Here is a 13,280-nt window from a genome sequence, read left to right on the forward strand (position 1 = left end):
CGTGCACTATATGCAATCCCAGCATGCATCATTCGTAATAGAAATTTTAATGAACTGTACGCGCGTATGTGCGTATACGCGCACAAACATGTGCATATGCCCATAAAATACGCTGCCCGGACGCATCTCGGTTCCGTTATGTTTTTGCGCATTTTTACGCTACGCAAATATACGGCTCCATACGCAGCTATGTGTATGGAGCCATTTATTTGCATATGCTGCATATGGTACAATACGCAGGTACGCGGATATACGTGTGTATATGCGCGCCAGTATGAATGAGGCCTAAAACTAACAAAATATATACTGTGTATATATATTTTTTTTACAAAAACGGCCCGGAACGCGGCAAAAAACACTGCACTGCGTGTGCAGAAACTCATGCAGGTATGGTCTGCATTTGGTGTGAACAAGCACTAAGGATATACACGGTGAGAGTTTTGGCTGGTTCAGTTGAACCGACTGAAATTCGCACAGTGGATGACTCCGTCAGCAACCCTCCACTAGGTGTCCCTCAATCAGATAGTCGAAGGAGCATTTGGAACATTCTCAACCGAACAGAGCTTGCAGCCAACCAGCTGGAAGTTCCCTTCAGGTATTCGGACAGCAGACAGTGGCCACTGTCAGGATACAAAGGAAACAGGGGATTTGTCCATCAACACTCCTAAGCATTGATGGAGGAATCTGTTTTATTTCCGTTTAGCCTGCGGGTTGAACGAAATCAAATAGACCCGTGTATACCTCACTTTATTTCCATGAATGCATGCAATCAGTTAATATCGGAACTCTATAGAAACTGCATCTTCAGCAAAACAATATACATCAAATAAAGTCATAAAGTTGTAAGAGAAAATCATTATTGGCGTCCTTAACACAAACACAGCGTGGAGAGAGCCAGGAGCAGAAGGTGTGATCTAACATATGGACTGACAGCTTGCTTTCTAGGGAGAGTGTGAGACTGACAATCCATGGAATAAGATGAAATAAAACCTGAACTGACTATACCCAGCAGGCTCAAAATTCCCTTGAAAACCTCAAAATAAATCAATTGTAGTAGAAAAAAGAAAGAGAACTCAACCTTTAGAAGATGGCATAGATGATTTCAGGGTTTATACACAGTGGGTTGTTGTTGTTGCTCTTATGATGACAATAACAGTCCTTTTTTGGTTTTGAGATTTTTAACTCCTTCTAGGACTTTTTTTGTGTGCCAACTGGGCAATCATCATTTTATGTTAAGATCTAGTTTTTTTTTTTACAGCATTATATGAAGATAAAAATAAATGCATTAAAGCCCAATTCTAGCCAAAGCTTTTTTTTATTTAGGTTTGAAAACCTAAGTGAGTGAGTGGGGGAAGGGTTAGTCTTCGAAGAGATTTCCTTTCACTTCCTGTCAGAACTTGGAAGGGGTCTATTTATAAATAATTTGCAGTGCCATTCATCCTGTGCATCTATGTGAGTGTTTGTTTTGTGCGAATAAAGGCAAAATCAAACATTCTTTTCAGATTGATTGATGTAATGTCATGTAATCTAATACTGCATTATGGCCACTAGATGAAGCTGAGGTGCATAGAAATAAATACTTATTTCCTATGCCCCGCATCTCCATCTAGTGGCCATAATGCAGTATTACATTATAAACATAATAATTATTATTATACAGGATTTATATAGCACCAACAGTTTTTGCATTGCTTTATAATATAAGGAAGACATTACAGCAACAATACAAGTCAAGACAAGATGGTTAGGGGGGCCCTGCCTGTGAGAGCTTACAATCTACTTATTAGCTATACACCTCAGCTCCATCTAGTGGCCATAATGCAGTATTACATTACAAAAAATACTTATTTCCTATGCTCCTCAGCTCCATCTAATGGACATAATGCAGTATTACGTTATGTTCGACCGGAAAAGAAACGATACTACGGACATTTGTTTTTGCCTCTTTTCACACAGAACAAACGTTCACAGAGATTAACAGAGCAAATTGTTATGCAAATAGTTTATAAATAGATCCTTACATCTTATCAGGTCTATGAAATAGACAGCCCGATTAGCTAAGTGAAAGAATGCACACAGTAAGCTGACAAGGCTACTGCTAATTGTAAGGCAGTGGCTTAGTGTTGTCAGCTTGCAACAGGAAGTTCTGTAACTGGCATGATCTCCATGTGAGAAACTTTGCAACAGATTCATCAAATATGATTTGCATAAGAAAACTGTATACAGTAAGACGTGATGGCCTGACTTACTGAAAAATAGATTTAGGCTTTACATGCATGTTACATTTCCGGTATACTTATATATTTTTAAAATGAATAGCTCCCTCTCCCCATGCATGTGCATGCTAGAATTTCTCTTCATTGACCCTGCAATGTCATTATAGGGGCTGAAGAACTCTTCAGAACATCAAAGCTGGGAGAAGGGATTAGAGTGGTGCCTTCTGGCTGTAGGGAATCCAGCCTGACTGTCCCTGGCCCATCCATTTCAATAATTGGATTTAAGTTATTTCAGTCATGGATGCTCAGCATGGACATTACGTAGGGTAGCCTGCATGTAGATGCAGTTCCCACTCCTCCAGACTGGAACCCACCCATAAAGGCAGATTTATATTTGGATGACTTATCCCAAGAGTAAGCTCACTGCTTTCATCATGGCTGGGGGTGCTTGAGAGGAGTACTGAGAGAAGGTGCTGTGATGTTTTCAGGAAGAATCATGCACAGCACCCTGCTGGCCCCTCGTATCAGCCATGATCTTCCTGCATTGCATGAAGAAGTAGAGACCCAGTGAAAACATCACTTGTTCTAAAATAAGGTAATGAAAACAGAAAAGTTTTATTTAAAAATGTAATTAGCATGGTGGTGATGAGGGGGAAGAGAGAGAAGAAAGGAAAGGCAACATACTGTATAAGCACATTAAACTTCAGCTTCAAAGGAAACAAGTTTTCACCTTGGACTGAGTCGCTGGTTGCCAGGTTGTCATAGCCAGCCTGGCTAAGACTGCTACCCCTCCGTCTCCCTGTGCCGGGAATTACGGGGGATTATTATTGATTTTAATGAACACATAACTGGATTTAGTGGTGTTTTTAGTATAATTGCCTGAAGGTCTGCTTTAATATTCCCATCTTTGTTTTCCTCAGAAAGGAAGACTGAACTGTGACCCAACTTTTGAGCTCGAAGAGATGATCCTGGAGTCTAAACCTCTCCATAAGAAGAAAAAGAGATTAGCCAAGTACAAATCCAGAGAGGCAGCCAAGGAAAGCTGTGCACTGGTAAGTAGTTTCAAAGACTAAAAAACTGAACCTGAAGTCCCAATCCTTTTTTCTCTTTTCAGTCCCGATCTGCTGTGTGTATTCATTTTATCTGACTTTTACTTGGAAATGCCTTAATATGTAGAGTGGAAATCCATTCCAGTGCTCTATGCTGGTATTGAAGATGAATGGCCACATCGATCTGACAAGACCAGGAGTTACATCTTAAAAATACATTCAAGTACCTTAAAGGAGAACTATGGGGTTAAGGCTTTTCCCCATAGTTCTCCTTAGGGTAACGGGAGGCAGAGCCAGCTGTACCCGCCCCCTCCCCCATCCGTTCCACCAGTCAGCACTGGCGGATCGGAGCGGGGAGGGGGGAATCTAGCCCCTCCCCTGTCACGACAGAGAGCCGTGACAGGATCGAGAGGTGAGCAAACGCCGGTATGTGTTCGCTCACGTCCCGATCTACTGAGCCGACCTGTGACAGTCTCATTGTCACAGGTCGGCTAGAACTATGAGGTGAGTGAAAAGCACTCACCTCATAGTTCTCCTTTAACTAATAACAAAAATGTATCTTATTTGTGTATCACTCGGCTGTAGATCCTCAAATCATGTCAGAATTGCTGGTGACGCTGTCCTTCCTTCTGGGGGGTGGCTACTTTGTTCCTCATGGTCCCTGTGTGTGTTGTAAAGTAGTCACCACTCCAAGCTCGCTCCCGTAATGGACTATAACTTCAGTATAACTTATACTACAATCTCATGTTTAGTTTACTATCACAGAACTAAGCTTGAAGTGGTGACTACTTTACAACACACACAGGGACCATGAGGAACAAAAGTAGCCCCCCTCCAGAAGGAAGGACAGCGTCACCAGCAATTCAGAGATGATTTGAGGATCTACAAATGAATAATGCATGAATAAGCAATTTTTTTTTATTAATAGTTAGGGCACATGAATTAATGTTTATGGTTAAATTCCTGAGTTTAGTGTAATTTATAATTAGGGAGTTGACTGGACAGATCAGTCAAACTCTGGTGCCTGTTGGACTGCATATGTGCGGAGGCCTCGCACGACTGCTGTAGCAGCAAAGTGGAGATAAGACTGAAAATAGAGTTTTTTTTAGCACAATGTCTATATAGCTGATTTTCTATTTCTATTATTTAAATCCCATCTCCAGCCAAAGAAAAAAGTACCCGTGGAGTGGAACTACCCCCACACTGCAAGTTCTTGTTTTTGTCTAGGGGCTGGAGTAAAGCAGAGTTACTTACCTGATCCCCGCTCATGCAACGGTTGGAGCTCATGTCTTCTTGTCCTCTGCTCCGGCATTTAGAATATCCCTCAGCATGCTTACATCTAATGCAGGCTTATGAAATCAGCAGTCCTGAGACCACCAGAGCCCTGTGAAGAAGAGGCTGTGGGGACAGGTCTAGTAGCACAGAGGGAGCCGGTGGGAGCAGTGAACAGGTAAGTAAATCTGCTTTACTCCACCCCTATACAAAAATGGTCACTTAACCCTTGCAGTGCAGAGGTAGCCCCGCTGCAAGGGCATTTTTTTATTACCCAGAGATAGGTTTTAAATTTAATGTAAGGGCAAAAATAAAAGAGACGTGCACATTTAAACATTTTTGATCATTTGCAAGAACAGAAAAATACCTGTTGATCTGCCAGAAATGCACTCAGCTCCTGAGTCCTGCTATAGTCTGACAACACACAGTGTCAGCCCTGACCAGTTTATTTTGCTAAACTACTGAAATTCCCCACTCTAAGATCTCTACAACCTGAAGGCAAATTCATCTAATTAGAACTAAGAACTAGGGGATCTAATTACACTTCCTGAGATAACATTGGAAGTGAGCACAAGACATAGGACAGCTATAAATTTCTGACATGACCAGAAGGTATTTATACACACTTATCAAACAGATATGCCAAATACCAAAAACATTTTTACTCTAGTTTTTCTGAAAAAAATCTGCCAAGGATATTTGGTTCATCACATTTTACTATAACCATTGCAAACTATTCCATCAAACTCAACATGATAATACAGCAATTCACTGAGAACATTCTAAACCATTTCTTATAGTGATTGTGACATTTTCTATTGCAGTCATTATATCACTTTTCAGACACATTTTGTATGACATTCTACTCACTATGACACGCTGACTTGGATGAACGTGATGCTCTCTGCTGAAAAATGAATCTATTCAACTGAGATTGTGAAACAGCATGACATCTATCTAACTTTATAAAAGTTATACGCCGGACAGACGCCATTCACATGGCACCAGCGTCCCTAGATGGCACTGATGAGTCATGAGTGTAGGAAATTTCTATACTCGTTAACGGCAGCTAGGGGCGCTAGTGCCATATGAACAGCATCGGGCGGAACTTATGTGCCATTCTGTGTAAGCGCCTGTTCTGGGGTCAGCTTACTGCGTACCAATTTTATATATAACATATATCATATCATATATATATAAACCACTGTCAATGTGGAATAGTCAGTATATAGAATTATATAAAGATGAAGTTCATAAATACATTTAGTGATTAATATCATACAGAAGTCTTGTGTAAAATATAAATAAGTTATCTTCAGATGATCCCTTTCACTTGTCTCTGTGCAAGCCAACCAACATAGACCGCGCTCACCGGATTTGTTGGACCATCAAATGGTCATATCACACTCAAATTAATAATGTGACTTCTCCCCAGAATTTCTAATCCTCTTAGAACCACATTCCTCGTCCTCTCTTAGAACCACCAGACCGCAAAAACTTTTCACAGGAGACAGAACAGCACCTGAATTAAGTGTAGCTCATCTCACAACCTCCCAAGCATATGCCTTCGGCTCGACTGAGCCGCTCGGCCAAGTTCGGGAGCTGTACGGGCAATAGTGAATAGCCCGTATAGCAGCCCTTCGGTTCTACTGAAACGAAGGGGTCCTGGGGCCGAAGGTAGCCGAAGGATAGGTCGAAGCTACGGCTAGATCCTTCAGCTGCTTCGTGAATAGACCCCTAAATCTGCATGCACAATTGCAGGTGAATTAAACAAAACGGATTCATTTAGTTAATCATGATCTGCCACATTCATGTATCAGTTCATACATCTCTAATCAATGAAACCACGGTATTATAGATTTTGTGAAACATTCTACATCATAAATGATTGTTTTATTGATGTTTTACAACCTATAGGCATCATGGACTTTACAGTATATGATAAGGCAGTAACCCGATTACTAGGCTGTGGCTGTCCATGCAGCAGGAATTATTATTATACAGGATTCATATAGCGCCAACAGTTTGTGCAGCGCTTTACAATATAAGGAAGACATTACAATTACAATACAATTCAAGACAAGATGGTAAGGAGGGTCCTGCCCCTGAGGGCTTACAATCCACAGGGAGAATGCCCGTTTTAAAGTAAAACCTGTCATGGGAATAAATATACAGTGATATCACTACCGAGCTCTGCTTCTGAAAATGCTAACTGCCTGGCTTTCAAACTGATGCTTATGATTTTATAGGGATACCTTACATTTCATTATCAGATTTTATACATTTCAGTTTAAAGTGACACTAAACTCAGGAGATAAAGGAGAATTATCCCCATAATTCAAGCCGACCTGTGACACTGTAAAAGGTCGGCTCTATTGATCGGGAAGTCAGCAAACACATACCACCGATCGCTGACCTCCCAATCCTCTCCCAGACAGTCACTGCTCCACGTAGGGATTCCCCCCTCCCCGCTCCAGCACTGTCCAGGGAACGAACAGGGGAGGGGGCAAGCACAGCTGGCTCTTCCTCTAGATAGGCAGAGCCAGCTGTCAATAAGCCAGCAGGGTGGGTCTCGGCAGTATTGTTGGGATCCATCCTGGCTGCGGCACAGCTATGCGTTCTCAGCATAGAGCTATATACTGAGTTTTGGGTCACCGGATGACATTAGTATAGATCCTCCTGTGGCCCCGAAGAGAACTATGGGCAAAAAAGGTTAGGTCATAGTTCTCTTTTAAATCTTAAAAATACATTCAAGTACCCAAACTATTAGCAACAATGTATCTTATTTGTGTATCACTCAGCTGTAGATCCTCAAATCATCTCTGAATTGGTGCCGATGCCATCCTTCCTAATGTAACATTATCATTGCTTGCTGGAAGCAATGCATGATGGGATATGTAGTCTTGAAAAATTGAGACTACATCACATTAAGCAACAGGGAAAGAGATGCAAAGCACACTGGGAATCCAGGAAGTTGGTGAAAGTGATGGGCAGACAGAAGGCATCACTCACTACATAAAAGGGATTTTTTTAAATAAGCTTTGATTGTATTATCAAAAACACCTCAAGTATGTATATTCCTAATACAATGCTGATTGTATAACAGGATAGTCTATGCTGGGACTTTACAACGCCTTAAAAAGCGGAATCATGAAACATTGGGGTCTATTCACTAAGTTGCCGTAGGCAGCCGAGTGAATGACCGACCTGAAGTGAAGTGAGCCGCACACTGTTCGGCTATTCACTTCAAGCTGGTACGGCTGATTTCAAATTTATTTTTTCTTTATTCTGACACGAGCGATGTCAGAAAAAAAAAAAATCCTATTGAAATGCATTGCTACATTACTATTGGCTATTTCAATTTGCAATAGCCAATAGTAAACTAGCATTGTACCCGCCCTCTGCTGATGGACTGGATGGAAAACTGCAGCAGGGGGCGGGTACAATGCTAGTTTACTATTGGCTATTGCAAATTGAAATAACCAATAGGAATCTAGCAATGCATTCCAATGGGCAAAAACGTTTTTTGTTTTTTTTTCTATTCTGATACAGCTCCGTGTGTCAGAATAGAAAACGGCCGGCCGCTCGGCCAGCTTCGGCTTTCAGCACGTCTCAGCCGAGCCGATGCATATGCGTTCGGGAGCTGTATGGGAGCTGTACGGGCTATAGTGAATAGCCCGTACAGCACCCCTTCGGTTCTGTTGAACCGAAGGGGTCCTGGGGCCGAAGCTAGCCGAAGGATCGGCCGAAGCTACGGCTAGATCCTTCGGCAGCTTCGTGAATAGACCCCATTGTCTGTAGTTCTCTTTGCTCCAGTTTTTGTAAGTCAGCTCAATGGACTGTTTTTCAACTACATTGAACAGGCCAAGCTGTCCTTCAGATGTGGCAGATAGAGGGTTAAGATAAACCACACAGGGTGACAATGCTGCTGTCCAAGGATGGTTACGTTACTCCTGCATAGATACAGTGGAGGAGTGAGCATAGCCACCCTAGGACAGGGAGTGTGTTACTGATCAGATTACAAGGTAAAACAAAGAAAAATAAACTTACAAAACATAAAACTAATGCAGCCACCGCACCTCAGCATTGCTAAGCTGCAATATATTACATTTCTCTTTTGGGGCTTAGGTACACTTTAATTACAGCTGAGACACATTAGTCATTTTGTAATTTGGATAAAATGAATGTTTCAGAGATGAGTTCATGTAAAATGTATTTAAGACTCCGGGCATTGGTGTATTCACTAATCAACATGCAGTGCCACAGGCTGTATACAGTCTGTCCATGGAAATGAACATTATCCAAACTCAAAGCTCACGGCTGCTAATTTTATACAAGAGCAACTATTTTCTACATCATTTGCACTGCAATGCCCGTGGCCACGAATCCTCTGCTCAGAAATCAGGGTAGGCAGAGCACGCTCCGAGCAACAGAATTGTATTTGATCTGTGTGTGTAGTGCGGGCTGTTGCAGCATTTTATGATTTTCTATAATATTCACTGAAGACATTAACATTTAAATAATGATTGTTATTATTACCACTTCAGTAATGGGAGAGGAATGCTAATACGGCAGCAAACGTCATTTACTTTTGCCGGGGAGTCCCAAGAAATGTTGTACATTGCAGTGTTAATTGCAGGAAATGGAAATGATCCGAGAAGATATCTGCAGAAACAAAGTATACGGTAGTTTACTGGGCTATACACAGTGCGTACTTAGAGATAAGGTCCATTAACCACTGTTTATATCTAATATGGCCACAGAACATTCCCTTAGTATGACTTTATAGAAACTAAAACCCCTTTCTTACCTGCCCGTTCCGTAAAAACGCGCCAAAAGCGCATAAAAGGCGATGACAGAGAAAACACGTGCAACTCTTTTGCGTTGCCAATAATTTTTAATGCCACCCCAAAAGTGGCCAGTAAGATTTTGCTTCACGTTTGCGCATAATAAAACGCACACAAACGCGTGTTGCTAAATCTGCTACATGAGCTTTTTTACTGCATTTGTCGCACATTCCGCACAGGTCCCTGTAAACGCAATGGGGACGTGCAGAAAATGCAGCGCAGGATCATGCATGAGCGTGCATGAACATGATGTGCGTTTACAGAACACGCAGATGTGAATGCGGGGTAAAGGGAATTTTCACCTAAGAGCCATTGCAACTGCGATCAGTGGATCATGCATCCAATGCCCTGGTTCCTGCGTACTCTTCCTCCTATCCATGTCTCTACCTCAGTATGGACATTCAGTAACATGGGCGGGAGAAAGAATGGATGGACTAGGAGCGCAGTGACATCACTGCGCTTGTATTCCATTGAGAACATCTGCTGTGGTGGCTCCTGGGGCTTGTTGTCTCTCCAGGTCAATATTTAAATATGTACACAAGCCTGCGGGGAGAAGAACCCCAATTGCGATCTGACCATGTTTTTATGGGTGTAGCAACATGAAACTGTCAAAAAGGTAAACGTAGCCTTTAAAACAAGCCCGAGCGCCCCCTTTGTAATCTCTATATTAAATGTTAATTTGTTTACTAAAAACGTATTTCTATTGTCAACAGCTAACGCCGCAGATGGCTGGTATGATTAAGACCTCTGTCAGGTTTTTGTTTTTGACATTTCCCATTGGAAAAACTTTCCTTAACTTCCTGTGCTAGAGACACAACAGGAAGTAAAAGAAGATCAGGTGAGGGCATATTACCTCTTAGACAACTGTCACTAGAACAGGCTTATCAATTGCAGGGGCGTCCCGAGGCTGGGTGAAACCCGGAGCGGTAACCCAGTGTCACCCCGCCGAGACGTCATCGCGCACGCGCGGCAGTATTCTGATACCTGCCGGCAGCCATCTCGGTGATGGACGCCGGCAGAGAGAGGAGGGGACAGTCACCCAGCGGGATAAGGTATGCTGCCAGGTCCCCTCCTCTCTCCTGATGATGTCGGGCGTTCGGTCCATGACCGAGCGTCCGACTTTTCAGAGGGGGGTGACACCAAAATGACTCTAAGTCATTTTGGTGTCACCCCTCCAATAGTGTCACCCGGGTGCGGGCCGCACCCCCCTTGTGACGCCACTGATCAATTGGCAGATTTCCCCTCACCTCCTGTTCCTGTGACATTTTAAATATTCTGGACTTCATCACTTTCTGTACCACTGACAATGGTCACCAGGGCTAACAGAGGGACAAGAAAAAAAATTATAACAAGAAATATAGCTACAAAGAGGTTCAGTCGGGAAACTCCAATAAAATATTCAAATCTTTATAAATATCTAATGTGTATGTGTAGGGGCTTTGTGCAAACCCAGGTCACTGGAGTTCACCCACACCTGTACAACCTTTGCAGCTATACATCACAAAGGGGCGAGGAATGGCTCTGCAGCAAATTATTGGGCTGGAAGGGGGTGTGTCAATCACCGTTTAGTGCAGGCTCGGGCGACTTCCAGCAAACTGGGTTTGCTCCGAGCCCAAACACAACACTACATCACGGCCAAAATGGGGTATAACACTTTTGGTATTCTTTGACTCTGTTATACTATACTAAGTCTTTCACCCAACCTCTATGTCAGTTCTGGTCAACTTACTTGATATTGTGGGCTTTAGGTAAGGCCCCTGGCATCACCAAAGGGCCACACATAATATTTAGTGAATGCAATGCTACAGAAAGCTGTCTGAGACTGCAGACATGCTATAGGAGTTGTTGGAGACTGAGAACCTGCTTGAGAACCTGCTTGTAGACACATTACATGAGCATGCTAGAGAACCCAGCACCTTTATTTTACCCCTTGGGCTTTTAAGGGGTTCTGAACAATGGTAGGTGGGCTTCCCCATCGTGTTCGCTGTGATTGGCTGTAGTAGACAGTTCTCAGCCGGTGGGAAAGGCTCCTAATCATAAACAGTGACCGGAATGTGTCACTGTCCTTGGAGCATGCCAGTGAGTGCACTCTCAGCACTGGGCAGAGGGCCCGATGACGCATATATGCATACAGCTGGCAGTAAGGCCCACCCGACTTGGTGACACATATATATCTTATGCTGGTGGGAAGGTAAAAGGAAAGCCTAAAGAAATAGGTGAAAAAGTACTTGCGGGTTCAACTCATCATTTTTTCCATAACAGTTATTTGTGGTTCATGTACCTGGTGGTGTGGCAGCTTTGTGTACTTTGACTAAATACGTTATACTAAAAGGTTTCTCTTTCATTCCAAAAGGTTTGGAGGTATGCAACAACAAGTACAGTCTTCAAGCTGTATAAACTATACACTTTACTGTAAGAATGCTCTGTTTATAAAGCTATACTGTAAAAGATGTGCTATGAGGACTTATTATAGGGGGTGTATAATAATGCACAAAATAGCACAAACACCAGAAGCACATTGGGGAGTTGGAGTCATGGCCAAACTCTTGTCTCCTCTCTCTTCCAGAATGGACATCTGCAGCGGTGCTTAGATACCGTGAGGAAAGAATTCATCATATTCAACAGGGAGAAGTGAGTACATTTATCAAACACATGTTCATGTTGTACAAGGAAAATTGCTCTTGAAGCATTGGAGGTTATTTCTTAGCTGTTACTGGAAATGATTAATGATTGTGACAACAGGTGCAAAAGGGCTTTGCTGGCAGACTGTGTGCGGCTTCCCAGCTTGAGTCTGTTTATTGATTACACGGCTTTCTTGTCTGAGATACTGTAATATTCCAGTTTCTCGCTCTTGAGATCCCAATTACTGGGAAGATTTGAGGCAGATATTCAGAAAACTGTGATGGGAATAAACCCCACCCTAAAGCGGCAATACAGATTTAATATTGACAATGTAATCTGTGACGGACCCCAGGTACCCCGACTGGGTACCTCCGCCAAAGAGCGTCTCCTGCACGTCATACCCCACTCTAAGCCAGCAGATTCACAGTAACCAGCCCCTAACCCCCATTCACGAGGCAAAACTCATGTTGAAGGTTCAACATAGAAAGAGCAACTCCTTTATTAAACACAGGACATTCACTTTAGAGTGCAAAATATTCTCATTGCCTAGATCTTTAAATATATCCTATAACAATTGTGTTTCCGTTCCTAAAGCTGGGATAGCTGCTTAAATACTTACCTAAAATCTAATATATATTTAAAAATATACAAATCCTAATTTCTAAAATTCAGCTCAGCTTGGTATTCGGCAGATTCAAACCAGCTCTGTGCAGACAGTTGCAATCTGTGCAGTGGGTAGTGAACTAGTAGAGGGGTCTTTATGGAAACCTCCAGTCTCCTAAGATATGAAATCCATGAGTGGGACAGCATGCAACAGGAATACCATATCTCTTTAGAAGCAGAGTATGCCAGGGTTTGCTGGGGTGAACTTCTATGTGTAGTGTACTGTGTGAAACAATTGGCCAAATTAGGAATTGCTATGTTTCATTTTGGGAAAGTACCTCCTCATGAATTATTGTACTTTATTGTTAGGCCTATTACATCACTAGAGGAAGAGGGTCACTGCCCCACAATTATCTGCATTCTCTGCTTATGAATAAGAACTGGAACACTATTATGTCCTACTCACTCACAGACTTAACCCCTTTGTGACTGACGACGTACAGTGTACGTCGCCAGCATCGGGGCTGTTTAAACAGACTCCCGGCGACTTTTGCCGCCGGGACTCTGTTTAAACTTGTAGAGCCGACTGTCGGCTTTACAACAGAAGCCATCCTGGCGACTTACCTGTTGCCAGATCGCTTCGGTGTCCCGAAGAAGGGGCCGCCCCCCCC

At 42.7% G+C, this 13,280-nt stretch overlaps 1 protein-coding gene across 1 annotated transcript in view; it reads left to right on the forward strand.

The window, feature by feature from the left end:
* The window catches only part of STK32B (serine/threonine kinase 32B), a 151,553-nt gene that overhangs the window by 132,661 nt on the left and 5,612 nt on the right, over positions 1 to 13,280 (forward strand). Inside the window, exons 10-11 of the mRNA XM_018567822.1 lie at positions 3,137 to 3,268; positions 11,951 to 12,015. Coding sequence (XP_018423324.1) covers positions 3,137 to 3,268; positions 11,951 to 12,015 — 197 coding nt within the window. The remainder of the gene's footprint in view (positions 1 to 3,136; positions 3,269 to 11,950; positions 12,016 to 13,280) is intronic.

This window comes from Nanorana parkeri, unplaced genomic scaffold (genome assembly GCF_000935625.1).
Source record: "Nanorana parkeri isolate BGI_ZX_2015 unplaced genomic scaffold, ASM93562v1 scaffold1099, whole genome shotgun sequence".
NCBI classification, from domain to species: Eukaryota; Metazoa; Chordata; class Amphibia; order Anura; family Dicroglossidae; genus Nanorana; species Nanorana parkeri.